Source organism: Bos indicus, chromosome 22 (genome assembly GCF_029378745.1).
Source record: "Bos indicus isolate NIAB-ARS_2022 breed Sahiwal x Tharparkar chromosome 22, NIAB-ARS_B.indTharparkar_mat_pri_1.0, whole genome shotgun sequence".
In the NCBI taxonomy this organism is placed as follows: Eukaryota; Metazoa; Chordata; class Mammalia; order Artiodactyla; family Bovidae; genus Bos; species Bos indicus.
This window is the reverse complement of record NC_091781.1, coordinates 56,215,033-56,231,639: the sequence shown is the minus strand read 5'-3', so window position 1 is coordinate 56,231,639 and position 16,607 is coordinate 56,215,033. Positions and strand designations below refer to the sequence as shown.

Sequence of the window (16,607 nt, the reverse complement as noted above, 5' to 3'; positions counted from 1 at the left end):
TTTTAAAATAACTCACTGTTCTCTTTCTTATTATAACAAACAATAGACATTCATGACCAAAAGAAAATTTGAAGCAAACAAAAAAATGTAGAAAATAAAAAATTACCCACAATCTCAGCTACCCCCAAACAATCAGTGGTAATTGTTTGGGATCTATCCCTTTAAACCTTCTTCCGTTTAAACTAGCTTTGTTTATTCATTCTTTAATAGAACTGCATCCCACTTTGCTGATTTTCTCACTTCCTATGTAATGATTAATCTTTGGGGATGATAATTTTTTCAGAAGTGATGCTTACCTGAAGAATTCCAGCACACGCAGTGCAGAGAGGAGCTTGCTCCTCTGTGCTGTCCATTTTGTGTCTGATCCCTTCTCCCCCAACCTTCCCTACAACCCATGTTAGCAGCTTAGTGGGATTCAGGCTTTAGGGAGCCAGTCCCTGGCCGAGTGTAGGAGTGGAGTCATCCCCTCACCGTCCCTTGCCCACAGGAACCCAACGCCAACAGCGTGGCCTGGAACACCCAGTGTGAGGACATGCTCTGCTTCTCTGGCGGTGGCTACCTCAACATCAAGGCCAGCACCTTCCCGGTGCACCAGCAGAAGCTGCAGGGCTTTGTGGTCGGCTACAACGGCTCCAAGATCTTCTGCCTCCACGTCTTCTCCATGTCGGCCGTGGAGGTGCCACAGGTAATCCAGCACCCTGTCTGCCCCCAGCCAGGGCAGGGCCTAGGAGCCCGGGGACAGCCAGGGATGGGGTGGAGAGGAGACAGGGTGGAGAGATGGGCGTGGCAGCCATCAGGTGGGAGGCGCTTTGGACCTGAACTGAGCCCTGTCTCCACCCTTTGCAACCTCTGGGTGTCTTTGGGCAAGCAGCTCAGCCTCCCTGAGCCTCTATGTCTTTCTGATCGGCCTCTCCTGGAAGGGACAGGGAAGATATGGAAGGTCATTTGGCAGCAGACAGCGTGTTTCACTGAGAGCCATGCATACAGCTTGTGAGATCTTAGTTCCCCAGCCAGGGATCGAACCTGGGCCCCGGCAGTGAAAGCGCTGACTCCTAATCACTGCTGTGCTGTGCTTAGTCACTCAGTCATGTCCAACTCTCTGTGAACCCATGGACTGTAGTCCACCAGGCTCCTCTGTCCATGGGATTCTCCAGGCCAGAATACTGGAGTGGGTTGCCATGCCCTCCTCCACGGAATTTTCCCAACCCAGGGATTTAACCCAGGTCGCCCACATTGCAGAAGGATTCTTTACTGTCTGAGCCGCCAGGGAAGCCCAAGAATACTGGAGTGGGTAGCCTAACCCTTCTTCAAGATATCTTCCCAACCCAGGGATTTAACCCAGGTCTCCTGCATTGCAGAAGGATTCTTTACTGTCTGAGCTACCAGGGAAGCCCAAGAATACTGGAGTGGGTAATTCAAGATACCTTCCCAACCCAGGGATTGAACCAGGATCTCCTGCACTGCAGGTGGATCCCTTACCAGCTGAGCCACCAGGGAAACCCTCTAATCACTGGACTCCAGGGAATTCCCGGGAATCACTCTTTTATTTATTTATTTATTCATTTTTGGCTATTCTGGGCCTTCATTGCTGCGTGAGCACCTCTCTAGTTGCGGCGACCAAGGGCTGCTCTCTAACTGAGGCGCGGGGGCTTCTCTTGTTCCAGAACGTGGGCTCCAGGGCATGTGGGCTTCTGTGGTTGCGGCTTCCAGGCTCTAGAGCCCAAGCTCAGTAGTTGGGGTTCACAGGCTTAGTTGCTTCTCAGCATCCGGGATCTTCCTGGGCCAGGGATTGAACCCGTGTGTCCTATACTGGCAGGCAGATTCTTCACTACTGCGCCACCAGGGACGCCCCTCCCCAGAGTCACCTTAAATATTGTAGAATATGTGCCCCTAGACCATGTCTAAAGGTGTATATAATAGATGCGCAATACGCTCTTCTGAGTATATGGTTTATGTAAACATTTTGAAACAAAAGTGCAGCCGTACCGTAAATACTGTTTTGTGACTTCCGTCTCTAAGTGTTGCTCCTGTAGATGAAACCTCAGCTTTACCATATTTTCACTGAGCGTGGATTTTAAATAAGAGAGGGAGACTTTTCATCACCTCCCCTCACCTCCGTCTTCTAGTTAACCTAATTTTACATGTTTGCAGACCCATCACTTTGTAGGCGTTATTGGCCGTCACCTAGCAATTGGGCTTTTCCACCCAGCAATCTACTGGAAACACGGCTCCACATGAGTAAATGTGCTTCTCTAGCATTTAGAATACTGAGATGATTGTAGAGTCCCATGTAATCGAAGGAAATCAGACAGAGATCCTTTGTAACCACTTGCCGAGGTGACCTCACTGGTAGCAGTTTGCAGAACCAGGTACAAAATCTATCACCTGGGTAGCCGCACGGCACCGGCACCTCCAGCCCACGAGGGCCCGGGGCTGGGTTGCCCCTTGTTAAAACCACACTGGCTTCCCGCTGCCCCATTGGTTTTTATTTTTTAATTTAATTTACTTACTTTTTTTCGTCTGTGCTGGGTCCTTGTCGCCGCCGCGCAGGCTTTTCTCGAGTTGCGGAGAGCAGGGGCTGCTCTCTAGTTGGCAGTCTGTGGGCTTCTCATTCTGGGGGCTCCTTGTTCCAGGGCCCGGGCCCCGTCGTCAGGGCTCCCGGGCTCTAGAGCACAGACAGGCTCAGTCGCTGTGGTGCGCGGGCTTAGTCGCTCTGCGGCACGTGGGGTCTTCCCAGGTCAGGGATCGAGCCCCGTGTCTCCTGCGTTGGCGGGCGGATTCTTCACCACCGATGCAGCAGGGAAGCCCTGCCCCCTTGTTCTGATGACTGCTTTCTGTCCCGTCACACGGTGTCCACAGCGCGCTCAGCCAGTTGGACAGTCATGCTGTTACAGCTTCTTTGCTCCTGCAGGTGGTGGGCATCTTCCCAGCCAGGTCTTTGCACCAATCCCAATATAGCTCAGTGGTATACTTTCCTCGGAGTGAAAATTGCTGGGTCAAAGGTCACGGCCATGTGGAGGATTTGTAGACATGTCTCCAGATCGCCCTTCGCCTGGGCTCCATCAGTCGTTGCCCCCTCCAGACACCCCACCTTCACTCACGCTCTCTGCTTTGGCTCTTTTTTTTTTGCTGTGCCAGGCAGCATGTGACATCCTAGCCCCCCCAGCCAGGGATCAGACTCACACCCCTTGCACTGGAAGCGTGGCGTCTCAACCATTGGGCCGCTGGGGAAGTCCCTAACCATTGGGCCACTGAGGAGTTCCCTTGGCTTCTTGTACAGGGCGGGGCTGGGGCCTGCTTCTCGCTCTAAGCTGACGATGACACCCTTGTTACTGACTGCTTCGGGAATGAATAGAGCCTGACACAGAGCAATTATTCAGTGCGTGGTAGTGGAATTCAGATCTGAGGAAAAGAAGAAAGCCAAAGAAAGGAGGGGAGAGATGGGTGGAATCGGGGCAGGAGGAGGGGCAAGAACCCCTCCCCCCGCAGGACCGTTTCTGCTCCCCAGCCGTGCCCTGGCCCCACAGCCTCTAGAAACTCAGCCTTCCTCCATTGAACAGACAGGCCACGCTGAGAGCGAGTTTTCCTCCAGCTGCCGCCCTGACCTCGAAGATAACAGTTCGTTGCTCCCTGATTGTGGCCGGCCCAGAGGAGCTGGAGGGGCGGCCCTGGGCGCCTCTGTCAAGCCCTGCAGATTCAGGAGCCAGGGCCCTCGGGCCGCACCAGGGCCGTCCTGCTGACGCAGCAGCTCGGAGCTGCCAGGGGTCAGGAGAGGCAGCCCCAAGACAAAGGCGATTTATCTGTCACCCTGCCTCCAGCCGGCCTGTGGTTTTGGCCTAGAGGCGAGGGAGAAAGCAGCAAGCCTGCTCTGGGGATTTCTGGTTTCTTTTCGAAATTGACATCATCTTGTGCAAGAACGAGTTCGTCAGGGCTGCCAAGTAGAGCGGCGAGCCCCAGATCGGTCCGGCTCCTCGGGGCGGAGGTGACTTCATGCTTGGAATGCGACAGTGAGATCGAGCAGGGCTCAGAGGGCATTTGTTCAGTGTGAATACTTTTAAAGCTCCCATTCTCAGATGGCGCCTCCCAGGCCAGCCCGTCTTAGCCATGGTTTCCGTGCTCGGTTGGTCATCCGTGTCCCTGTCCCACCCTCATGGGGCTCCACCTGGGGGTCCCTTGAGGGGAGACAACTAGCTTTGAGTTCTGACCCTGCCCCCTAACCAGCCACGGCCTGCAGCAGCCCCTCGCCCTCTGTGCAGTGGAGCTCAATGCGTCCATCTTTCAGATTTTGTCTGGCCCAATTCCTATTATTATTCTTCCCAATCTTTAAATGGCAAACACTACAAAACAACTGAATTGGAACAAAGGTGGTCCACCAGAGGCGTTTAGAAAGGAAAGCTCCGTGTTCTCGGGGAGCGTGCGGAGGTTTCTGTGAGGTGGTGACACTTGATCTGAGCCCATAGAGGCTTGGAGAGCCGGAAAGTGAAAGCGAAGCTCACTCAGTCGTGTCCGACTTTTTGTGACCCCATGGACTGTAGCCTACCATGCTCCTCCGACTTTTTGTGACCCCATGGACTGTAGCCCACCATGCTCCTCTGTCTGTGGGATTCTCCAGGCAAGAATACTGGAGTGGGTTGCCATTTCCTTCTCCAGGAGACCTTCTCAACCCAGGGATCGAACCTGGGTCTCCCGCATTGCAGGCAGACGCTTTACCATCTGAGCCACCAGGGAAGCTCACCAGAGAGCCGGAGAGGAGCCACAAATGAGAAGTGCGGCACGGGAGGGAGCAGGCTCGCTTTCTCCCGGCACCTTCCCGTTTTCAAAGCGCTGGTCGCCAGTGGGCTGGGCAGGCAACAGAAGCTGATCTGTTGACCCCAAATCCCTCTGCGAGGATGTGGGCTTGCCAGGCCAGGATACCCTGCTGCCTGCCTCGAAGGGAGGAGAGCTGGGTGGGGCGGCCGGGCGGAAAAGGTGAGCATTCAGCAGCAATCTTGCTGTCAGAGCAATCTTGCTGTTAGTTTCCTTCAATCTAAAGCTAAAAAAACAGGACAGGAAATTTCAAAGATAAAGGACCCGAATGGAGAAAACAGCACTTCCAGCTCTACATTTGGGAACGATTAGCACAGAAGTGCTGGCTGATTGATGTCCACTGCCCAGGAGGCCTGGGCAGGGGCAGCGCCTCAGCCCTACTGACTGGCCTTTTGCTGTGGAAGCCACCACGGCCCAATTCACCCTTGTTTTCATGTGCAGGAGAACACACACACACACACAGCAGAGAGGGGCATGGAACCTGGGCAGCTTGCCCCCGGTCCAACCCCAGGGCTTCTGCATTCCACTTCTGGGTCCTTAACAAGTCACTCGAGTCTCAGTCTCTGGGCAGTAGTCAGGGGATGATAACACCTGAGCACCGAAGAACTGATGCTTTCGAACTGGGGAGAAGACTCTTGACAGTCCCTTGGACAGCAAGGAGATCCAACCAGTCATTACTAAGGAAATCAATCTTGAATATTCATTGAAAGGACTGACACTGAAGCTCCAATACTTTGGCCGCGAACAGCCGACTCATTGGAAAACAGCCTGAAGCTGGGAAAGATTGAAGGCAGGAGGAGAAGGGGGCGACAGAGGATGAGATGGTTGGATGGCATCAGTGACTCAATGGACATGAGTTTGAGCAAGCTCCAGGAGATAGTGAAGGACAGGGAAGCCTGGCGTGCTGCAGACCATGGAGTCGCAAAGAATTGGACACGACTGAGTCAGCAACACCCATCACGCAGGGCTGTGGGGCTCCAAAAGCACTGTGGAGACCTAAAACGTGAAGTTATTAGGAGCATTCACAAGCGTCAGGGTGAGGCAGCCCTTCCTAGGCGAGGGGGGGGAGAAAGGTTCCCAGCGCCAGGGACGAGGAGAGGGCGGCCTTTCTTGGGACCCGCAGGTTTCTTGGCCCTCTTCGTAAAGGCCATCCCAGGCCTCTGCCTCTTGGTGATGCTGCTCGTTCCTTCAGCAGCATGAACAGGCATTAGAGGCTGAGGGCCTGCCGGGGGGTCAGTCCAGCCCCGCTGCCGCCCTCGGGTTGTGTGAGCCTTACGGGGACAGGCTGACAATTAAAATAGAGCCTGAGGTCGGGACAAGGGGCAGACAGACCCCTTCCCTTGAGGGGTCTGTGAGGACCTTCTGTGAGAAGTGCCGTTTTAACAGGGCCTGACTGTGAAGTGACTTGAGCTTCCCTGGTGGACTCAGATGGTAAAGAATCTGCCTGCAGTTTGGGAGACCCAGGTTGGATCCCTGGATCAAGAAGATCCCCTGGAGAAGGGAATGGCAACCCACTCTAGTGTTCTTGACTGGGAAATTCCATGGACAGAGGAGGCTGGTGAGCCACAGTTCATGGGCTCACAGAAGAGCTGGACATGACTGAGTGACTAACAAAGTGACTTAGGTACTTTGCAAAGAATGACGGGGGCAAAGGCAATCCAGGTGAGGGTGACATCTTGTAATGAGGCCCCCCTCTCCCCCTAACCCTGGAGGTGGGGGCAGCCAGTTGGGGTGGAGGGGAGGGGCGTGGAGGCGTGTGCTGTGAACATGATGCTTCAGCGGCTGTGAACGGAGTGGCCGGACGGAAGGCCATCAGCGGGGCCCGGGGAGGCCCGAGCTGGGTGCTGGGGGTCCCTGCGGCCCGGCTCTGTGGGGTCAGGCTTTGTGTGCCTCTGCCTCTGTGCATTGCTCTGAGAGCAGTCTTCTCTCCTGCTGCCGAACCCCTCCAGTCTGCCCCGATGTACCAGTACCTGGACAGGAAGATGTTCCGGGAAGCCTACCAGATCGCCTGCCTGGGCGTGACCGATGCCGACTGGCGCGAGCTGGCCATGGAAGCCCTGGAAGGACTGGAGTTTGAGACAGCGAAGAAGGTGAGCGTCCACGCGAGCCGGGGCGTTTGTCCTCGTGGGGTCCCTAGCAGAGGCCGAAGCCTGCTGTCCTGGGCCCTGGGCTCAGACTGGCCTGTGCCGGGGCCCCAGCTCAGCCACCTTCTGACCGCGAGCCTCAGCCGCTCACAGCCTTGCTGAGGCTGCTCACGTGTAAGAGCTGGGTGACCGCGAGCCCCTTTCTCACAGACTTGTAGGGACCTGATGCCTGTAAGGCCCGACGCGGAAGGGGCGTCCTCTAGAGTCTGCCGTCAGCCTTGTTAGCTCTCATCCATGCCCAGCGCCCAGCTAAAGCGTGCCCCTCATCAGCACTCAGTCAGCGGTGGCTTTTATCATCGGTGCAAGCACTTACCGGTATTAGGCCGTTTATTACACGGCGCTGTTCTCGGCGCTCCACTAGGTCCATTGGACGAAATGGTCGGGCTCTCTGATTCTGACCCAGCGCCACTCCACACACGCCTTCACGGCCTGACTCATGGCCTCTATTCACGGCGGCATTGCCTGGCTGAGTCTGTTAGAACTCCAGAAATGCTTGAAGACGTTTGCCCCCTTTCCACACGTTAGAAAAGGTCCAGCCACGTCTCTGAGATGGGTTTTCATTGGAAACCTGAGGTGGGGGAATGAGTGGCTTCCAGTCGTGTCTCCCCTGCTTCCCCCTCCCCTCTTTTTCTTCCCATAGTCCATGGACCAGGTCCTCAGTTAGCCCGTACCCCCAGCTGGTGGGCAGGGGGCTACAGAAGTGGGTGGTGCCCGCCCTGTGCTAGGCTGAGGCTGCTGCGCCTGAAGAGAGTGGACGGAGACCGGGCCGGAACTGGGCAGGCTGGCTGGGCACTGTGGTGCCCTCACGGGCTGGCCGGGGACTGGGCAGGCTGGCTGGGCACAGTTGTGCCCGCACGGGCTGGCAGACCCCAGGGAGCCTCGTCCTCCCGCTCCCTCAGCAGGGATGGGGAGAACACCCACCAGCTGACATGCCTGGGTGACCTGGTGTCCTTAGGCTTCACCCCCACATTGTAGAAGGGGTTCTAAAATGCCGGTGGTTGGCCAAACGCTGGCTGTGATTAAAACAAGTAAGATGATCATGATGTAGTAATTATCTGTATCGGTCTTAGATCTACTAAGTGTCAGAAAAGTGGTAACAGAGGAGGTAGGGCTGTTCCAATTCTTGAGAACTCAGAGGGGACAGGAGGCAAGTCCATGGAGGGGTTTCCACCACCACCACCTACCCCCCGCCCCCGCCGCCCCTAGAAACGCCAGGAGGGGTGAAGGATGACACAGGAGCCCTAGACGGTGTTTTGTTTGTTTTCAGCCTGGATTGCAGTGAGGAGTCTTCCTTAGAGATCATCAGTTCCTTATGCCCAGGAACTAGGCATCAGTTTCTTCCCAGACTCAGCCAACACTGCCTAGCACAATTGTTGTTCAGTCGCTCAGTCGTGTCCGACTCTTTGCGACCCCATGGAACGTAGCCTGCTAGGTTCCTCTGTCTGTGGAATTCTCCAGGCAAGAATACTGGAGTGGGCTGCCATTTCCTTCTCCAAGGGATCTTCCTGACCCAGGGATCGAACCCCCTCGAACCCGCATCTCCTGCATCGGCAGGTGGGTTCTTTACCCCTGAGCCACCTGGGAAGCCCACTTAGCACGGTACCTCAGCCGTTAGGAGCTCAGCAGATGTTTGATTGGACAAAAACTAACTTGAAATTCCTCCCCCCACTATCCTGTATCTCCCACACCCTCCCTGAGAATAGAGATTATTTATTGTGTGAAGCCCACAGAATTTTAACCCTAGACTAGAACTTGATCATTTTATCCAGACTGGCTGCGATTTGCTGCTTTGCAGTCTCCCAGGCACGGGAGGGTGCAGGGTGGGTCCCTGTGAGAGGCCAGCGCCTCCACTAGGTGGCGCAGGAGAGCTGCCTTGCCTGCCGGACGGGCCTGAGCACAACTCCGTTTGTTCCCACACCTCCCCCTGCTTGAGGTTATCCTGGGGCCTTGTGACTCTGACCACTCTGACCAGGTCCCACCAGGGCACCCCTGACTCTGCAGGATATGTCAGGGCTGAAGGAACTCAGAGACAGGTTTCTCATGGTGGCAAGTCCTGGAATCCTAGCCGAGCAGACCTAGAAGGCCCACAGAGGGGACCTGCTACCTTGCCCCCATCTGGAGAAAGCTGTTGGCGGCCTGGAGGTGGGGCCAGGGCAGGTTCAGGGCCCCCAGACAGGACTGAGACCCCAAAGGCTCCTTCTTTCCTCTCTCCGCTTGGCCAGACGTCCCCGTCAGTTGCTTCCAGGAAGCCTGGGTCTCGAAGGTGGCTTGTCAGACCTGCGTGGAGATGGGTGCTTTGGGCCATCCACCCCTTTGCTCGTGTGATGCCTGCCTGACTCCTTCGGGAACCCCTCTCTAGGGGTGCCCTCTGGTAGCTTCCTGCCCCTCAGCGCTTTGCTGAGTCCTGCCTCCCACCACTGCCCGTTGCTAGTTAGTGAGTCTACTTTCTCCAGGGCATCCAGTTTGTAACTGTATAGCTCTTGGCTCAGGGAGGCTTTGTGGTCTCTTTCACCTGCCTGCCTCACCCTTTAGAATACAGGCCCCTGAATTGCAGGAGGGACGCCTGGCCCTGCAGGGTGAAAAGATGAAGTCACCCTGTGGTCATCCATGAGGCAGCTGGAGGCCGGATGACCTGTCCACTTCCCCGGCCTTTTAGGATGGAGGGTGTCATGCAGCTAAGCAGAGAGAGCAGTTGGCGGGGGTGGTTGTTCTAAGGCTCCTGGATCTGCTGCCTCCTGCGGGCGCATGTCAGCCCATTTCCCACGGGATGGTGCAGAGGAGCATGCCTGGGAGGATGCTGGCAGCAAAGGCCCACGAAGAGCCTCCTGACGGGTGGGCTGTGCTCCTTTGCAGCCCTTGCAGGATCTGAAAACTGTAAAAGAGGCTTAGCAAGCAGCCGTTCTCCTGCAGAAGGCTGCCTCAAATGTTCTAGTAGCCCATGGGTTGAAATCTCTGGCTTTACAGTGAGTCCAGGGCAAGCTGCACTGGTCAGGTTTACGTAAGGGTTTGCTTCCAGGGACGAGGAGTGATTCATTGCCTGCCTCCCTCTTCCTTCCAGAAGCCATGTCTGTTCCTGCTCAGCTCTGCCCCGTCCCCTCCCTCAGCGCCGCCCTGTGTGTGCCCTGTGGAAGGCATGGCTGTCTCCCGCGCTCCGCCCCGGTCACTAGGGTGGACGTGTGGTCTCTCCTCAGTTGGTCCCTGCCCCCACTCCTCCTCTGATGCTGCTGCCTGGGAGGCTCCATGGGCCTGGTCCTCCCTGGCGCATAGAGAATCCCGCAAGCCAGCCCCACTGCCGACTGCACCGTCCGGGTTTTGTTGACCTAGTCCCAAAGTGAGCGATGCGTGAGTGGCAGAACCCTCCCAAACGCACGCAGGGTGATTAATCAGTGCTCACTTCTCCCCCCCACACCTCCCCCACCTTACTGGCTCACTTGCTAAAGCTCGACTTCCCACCCCCAGCCAATCACCCACTTTTGAAGCCCAGAAGGCAGCTGATTTTCTTTCATTTCTTCTTCCCCTGTAGGCCTTCACCAGAGTACAAGACCTCCGGTATTTAGAGCTCATCAACAGCATTGAGGTAAAGGATGAAGTGTTCTTCCTTCTCAGGGCAGCGTACACATGCTGTCAGTGGTTGCCAGGCGGGCGCCTGGAGGCCTCGTGGCAGGAGCCCATGGGTGTCCAGTGGGAGGGCAGGGTGCCCACAGAGGGGGGCCGGCGCATGGGAGCCAGGAGTCCGGACTGTCCCTTGGGAGCTGGGCGAGCCCAGCGGGTGCCTCGTCTGTCAGAGCTCTGGTTTCTTGTCTGGGAAATGGAACGAGACCAACCTCGCAGGGTAGCTGGGAGGGCTAAACGATGGGATGAGACCGACCTCGAAGGTTGATTAAACAGGTTCTCGGGAGCCAGATTCCATGCTCGCAGTGCCTGTTAGCTCGTCACCACCCTCTCTAGGGCTGCACAGTATGCCCGTGGAAGCAGCGTTTCCCAAATGCACGTGGTCTGCGCCCACCCCCTGGGATGGGCCCTGGGGTGGGGGGGCTGCACCCTCAGAACGCTGAGCCCTTCCCGTAGCCCGCCCTCCTCATCGGCCACCCTGGGGGCAGTGGGGGCCCCAAGAGGCTGGTTCCGCCTATACCATTTGCTGGGGGATGGGAGACTTTCTATCCCCATGTCTCTTCATGCTGTCTGTCTGTGAAAAGGTGTACGTATTTCTCCTTCAGAACAGATTTATTGTGAGGCTCTGGGAATGTGAGATACATTTGAATTCACATATGGAAGTTGTGAGGAAACCAGCAAATGTCTCGTCCCTCTGGCTCAGTTCAGCATCCTAAACACCTGTCGCGGGCCAGGCCGCATGCTGAGCCCCGTGGGCAGAGAGTCGCATGGAGGAGAGGCGTGCGGGAGCTCACGGCCGCCCCGGCCTGGTAATTGTTGCCATTTGTCGAGTGCCTGCTCCGTGCCGCACGCGTGAGCCACATGTACACAATTTTACAGCCTCACAACAGCTTCACGAGGCAGCTGCTCTTCGTATCCTTATTTGAGAAATAAAACTAAGGCTCAGAGAGGCTGTGTCTGTGTCCCCAAAGCAGAAGGCCGGGTTAGAATTCAAGCCAGTTCCGTCTTCCAGGCCCCTGCGGTCCCTAGTCGGGGCCATGTGGCCTTCTAAGAAGCTGCTCCCGGAGCTCGCCCTGCACATCCCCGCCCTCCCCAGTGCATCCTCTGCACCGTCCTTACCTGCACGGGGCAGGGCGTGTTCAGAGTCGTCTACCCATGGCGGCCAGGACTGCTTTTGAGTAGCAGGGCCGTGTTTGTAGGTCAACCAGTCTGGATCTAGGAGTCTTAAGACGAGGCCACGGCGTGTGATTTTTCTCTATGCAAAAGTAACTGGCCTCTGTGAGGACCGACTCTGGCCGTTTACCACGTCTTCCTGAGATGACACGTGCAGTGTCTTCCGACGTGTTCTGAGCCAGGCAGAGGAACCTTGGAAGAACTGTCCCTGGAGAAAGGGTAAAGGGCCTTTGGGCAAGGATCCATTTTGTTTGCTCTGAGGCCTCCGTGGCTTGCTTCTCGCATTCACTGTTATTCCAGAGAACCCGGGTTCCTTACCAGGTGCCTCTTGGGTCAGTGAGCTGCCGCTGGGCTGGAAGCAGGCTGGAGAGAGTCTGTCTGCGCGATTCTTACTCGCTAAGCCCACGGAATCGTTTGCTCTGATCCTGGTGAGGTTCTGGGGACTGCAACGGATTTGGCCTAAATTCCACACCCTGCAAAACCTATTTGCTTATCCCACTGCGAGATTTTAATTTATTTCCCACAATTAGAAGTCAGCTTATTTGGCTGACTAGCGTAAACTACGCATAGTGTGGGTTTGCTTTCCTTTTGGTTTTTATAAATCCTTTTCTGTCTGTGGGGAAGCTTGTTGCCTCCAGCTGTTGTAACTTTCACCAGCTTGTCTAGGAGTTTGCTTTGGTGTCCCGTGTTCCTCCTCTGCGGTGCGCTTGCTAGAAACCAAGCAAAGCGAGACTGCCAGGGATGAGAGATGGGAGCCGCTGAGTGTTTACAAGCAGCCTGAGCGGCAGACTAATGGCCACGCCCTCCCACGGCGGGAGGAGGGCCCCGCTTGCTGTCACCCTGAGCACTGCTGCGCCTCTGCGTGCGTGCAACCGTGTACACGTCGATCACGCGTGCAGCGCGGGGCGGGCACTCGACAGGTGTGTCCTTGGGGACGACTACTGGTTTCCAAAGGCAGGATTATGTAGAGCAAAGAGTGTCTGGAGTTAGACGCAGTCCAACCCCAGCCCCGTGTGATCCCACCCGCCCCTGTCCCGAGGCTGGGCTCTGGGCAGCGTGACCCTGGGTGAGGACACCCGGCGCCTGGCAGATGCTCAGCACACAGCGTCGCTCACTTCTCTTCAGTGGAAGGAACATAAGACTCGTTATGTCTTTTTCTCAAGAGGAAACGCTAAAATACTCTCCCCTTGTCCACCATGATCATGAGTCACAACCCAGCCAAACCAGGCCTGGGGGTTTGGGAGTTCTTGGAGCTTGGGGGTCCCCAGGAGTGGGCAGCACACCCCATCCTAACCATGCAGTCATTTCCTTGGAAGGATATGTAAGGAAGCCACTGTGAGGAATTTCCATTAAACAAGTTTGCGTCTCTTTTGATCTTCCCTCATCTGGGGGGAAAAAAAATCTGCTTTTGTTGTCAGGCATTCCCACCAGAAACCGAGGTGAGAGACACAGCAGCCCAGGAGCCAAGCGTAGGTTCCAGTAGGAAGGCCCAGGGGCTTAACTTGAAATAGCCACGGCGGACCTTTGTAAAGGGCGCTTCCTGCCACGGCTGCGGAGACCATTTCCTGTGCTTCTAATTTTTCCAGGAGCGGAAGAAGCGGGGAGAGACCAACAATGACCTGTTTCTGGCAGATGTGTTTTCCTACCAGGGGAAGTTCCACGAGGCCGCCAAACTGTACAAGAGGAGCGGGCACGAGAACCTCGCGCTCGACATGTACACGGAACTGCGCATGTTCGAGTACGCCAAGGTACCCGCCGCCGCCTCCGGGCTGCCTTCCCAGACGCCGCATGGACCGGACCGTGGCCCGCGGCCTCGGAAAGAGCATGGGCGGGTTGGTCAACAGGGGGACCGTCAGTGGCCACTGACCGGGTAGACCTGGCCCGCCGCCGACCTTTTAGGCTGACGTCACAAGGGGCAGAGCGTGGTGGTTCAGAGACAGTGGACGGTGCGTCCTAACCAGCGGAGTCCCCTTGGTAAGGGTTGGAGGTTCTGTCTCCCACCAGTTCCCTCCAGCCTCTGTCAGAAGTCGCTGAGCGTCCGTGTCCTCAGGCCTGAGCTGGCTCAGCTGTTGTCACGGGGGCCCGCGTGGTTCACTCCGGCCAAGGCCTCCTGAATGCCTGCTCCTCTTAGCGCTGGCCCTCTTGCAGGGCGTCAGAGGCGCCACGACGGAGGCCCTGCCCATGTGTGAGCCCACCGCCCCTGTTGCCCGTGTGGGGTGGAGGGCTGACATCCTCTTGCAAATGGAGGCCCTGATAAGCCGAGTCTCCAGGTCTGGTCCGTTAAAGGCACACAAGGGTCTTCCTGGCTCCTCATGGCTTGTGTGAGAGCAGGTCCCCCCACGGCGCTCAGACCACCAGGACACCTGCAGGCGGGCCGAGCGCAGGTGAAGAGAGGGTGGGCGCCTAGAGCAGCCAGGTCTGCCTGCCACAGTTTGTTGTTCAGTTGCTCAGTCGTGTCCGACTCTTTGCGACCCCACGGACTTTGCAGCACGCCAGGCTTCCCTGTCCACCATCTCCCGGGGCTTGGTCACGTCCATTGAGTCGGTGATGCCATCCAACCGTCTCATCCTCTGTCGCCCCCTTCTCCTCCTGCCTTCCAGCATCAGGGTCTTTTCCAGAGTCAGCTTTTCGCATCAGGTGGCCAGTGTTGGAGCTTCAGCTTCAGCCTGAAGGTACCCTTGTTACCCTGTCTCCCAGTAACCTCACGGCCTCCGAATGTTCAGTGAGTCATCAGCCACAAGCAGTTAGAGGCTGTTCGTGGTAATTATCTAGCAAGTTCAAGATGGAAAGCCCTCCCCATCGTCCCCCTGCGCTTCTGTTCCTGAGGACGGCTGTGCGCTGTCTTCAGCGCCTCTGTGAGGCCCTGGGCGAACGGCAGTACCTGGGTCGCTATGATGCAGGCCCGGACTTGCTGGTCCTCGGCACCTGGCCGAGCACGGGCCGCAGCCCGTCTCTTCCTTGGTGGTTCCTTTGTTCCGTCCCTCGGGCCTGGCTGCTTCAGCTGACCCCATTTTGCCCTCTTCAACTTTTGTACCCTCGCCTCCCACCAAACCCCAGCACACACACGTGTGCGTGCACACACACACACACACACACGCTGTATAACAGCGTGATCACACTGAGAACACCTAACTCAGCGTGTCTCTTTCTGGGGATAATAACGTTTAAAGCAAGAATAAAACCTTGACCTAAAGGAGCGCATCCCTGAGGCTAGACTGGGCACTGGGATTGGCTAATCGTGGTGGTTCTTCTGGGCCAGCCGCCCCCTGGAACCTCTGAGAAGTCCCGTGGGCAGCTGCGGCATCGGAGACGGTGCCTTGCACTGCTGTCCAGGGAGCGGGCGTGAGGCCTGGCCTCCCTGTGGGTGACCTGGGGAAGGCACTTCACTTTACTCAGCCTCCAGCTCCTCTTTGGAGGGTGACCTCGCCCAGCTCAGCTCAGAAAGGTTGGGAGAACGAGCGAAGCCAGGCAGGACCACAGTGTGCTTGTCCTTCAGGGCTGCCCCCTGCCCACCCCACCCTGCCCCTGCACGGGAATACCCCCAATCACACTTCCAGTGGGCTTCGTGCGCCTAGAGTCTCCCACCCAGAAAGGCAGCCATTTACACAGCCCATCTGGTCTGCCTCTCCACGAAGGTAAATACGCTGGGCGTTGTTTTTGGTCTCAGTCTTTGGTAAAATTCCAAGTAGGATCCCAGTAGGTTGGTTCCGTTTGGGCCCCCCCCCCCACAGTCTGAGAGCATGCGTGCATACGCATTACGTCGGGGGGTAGGGGGGGAACACACCCTCCCCACCCACAGTCTGAGAGCGTGCGTGCATACGAGTTACGTCGGGGGGTGGGGGGGACACACCCTCCCCACCCACAGTCTGAGAGCGTGCGTGCATACGCGTTACGGCGGGGGGAGGGGGACACAGTGCTTATTAACGTGGCGTGTTTTTGTTTACTTGAGAATTGCTTCCCAAGATTCAATCTGGTTTTCAGAAAATTTTTAAATTACATTCCCACGTACAAATAAATTGTATGCTTTCCGGGTAAGTGACATGTTTATCTGGTGATAAAGGGGATTATAGTGCTCTTAACTCTCATGTGGTATGTCCTGATCAGAATCAGCGCTCGCGAGGGCACTGTTTAGTCTCGCTCATCACTCAGCACGGCCTCTTTCTGTCCACTCCAGGACAACGCCTTTGCCACAGCCCCAGATAACATGTAAGTCAGCACCGTGGAACCAAAGAACCTTTGGAAAGCCATCTTGTTAGAGGAAGCATTAGACTCAACTTCAGTTAGGTCAGAGCTTCTGGAGCCGGGCTGCGGGCTGGGGCAGGCTCCTTCACGAAGCCTGTGTGTTGTGCCCCTGGCTGGTCTAGTCGAGCAGCCAAGCTCCTGGCTCGCCCTTGGCCTCTAACCCTTCTCACCACAGTTATACCGCAGTCCATGAGCACTCACTCTGAAGGACATTTGTGTTCTCTCAGGATGCCTGTTTTCTCCAGCCACTCACCTCTTTTAACCAATCCGGTCAGCAGAGCTTCTGGCTTTGCTTTGGCATAAAGGGTCGGCACTGTAGCTACCGAGAGTAAAGGCCGTGTCCTTAAGGGCCCAAGCCAGGCGTCTCCGGCCCCGGCGGCCGTCCTAGCCCCCTCCCCACGTGAGCTGCAGTGACCTGTCTTTCATTGGCGCCTCAGCGTCAGGGTCGTGATGCTCCGTCCTCCCCTTAAAGAATCGCTCGCCTTCGGCCCATCTAATGTGTTATTTTAGAGGCTACCCAATTATGCTGAAAGCAAATGGAAAAAGAAGAGAACGCTAATTGTTCGAGTGGGTTTTCAGCATACATTGACTGCACTTTCCTGACAAGTGAGTGCTAATCAGGGGAGAGGC

General features: G+C 56.4%; 1 protein-coding gene and 1 long non-coding RNA gene across 5 annotated transcripts in view; one reads left to right on the top strand and one right to left on the bottom strand.

Annotated features, from left to right (window-relative positions):
• Positions 1 to 16,607, top strand: part of IFT122 (intraflagellar transport 122) — a 68,960-nt gene that overhangs the window by 35,379 nt on the left and 16,974 nt on the right. For all 4 annotated transcript variants that reach the window (XM_070776900.1, XM_070776899.1, XM_070776898.1 and 1 more), the window contains 4 exons: positions 488 to 685; positions 6,756 to 6,896; positions 10,474 to 10,527; positions 13,322 to 13,483. In XM_070776900.1, coding sequence (XP_070633001.1) covers positions 488 to 685; positions 6,756 to 6,896; positions 10,474 to 10,527; positions 13,322 to 13,483 — 555 coding nt within the window. The remainder of the gene's footprint in view (positions 1 to 487; positions 686 to 6,755; positions 6,897 to 10,473; positions 10,528 to 13,321; positions 13,484 to 16,607) is intronic.
• On the bottom strand, positions 485 to 3,754 carry LOC139178662 (uncharacterized). The gene is made up of 2 exons (XR_011563083.1): positions 2,511 to 3,754; positions 485 to 913 (listed from the first exon to the last, which is right to left on the bottom strand). It is a non-coding gene; the product is annotated as an uncharacterized lncRNA (long non-coding RNA).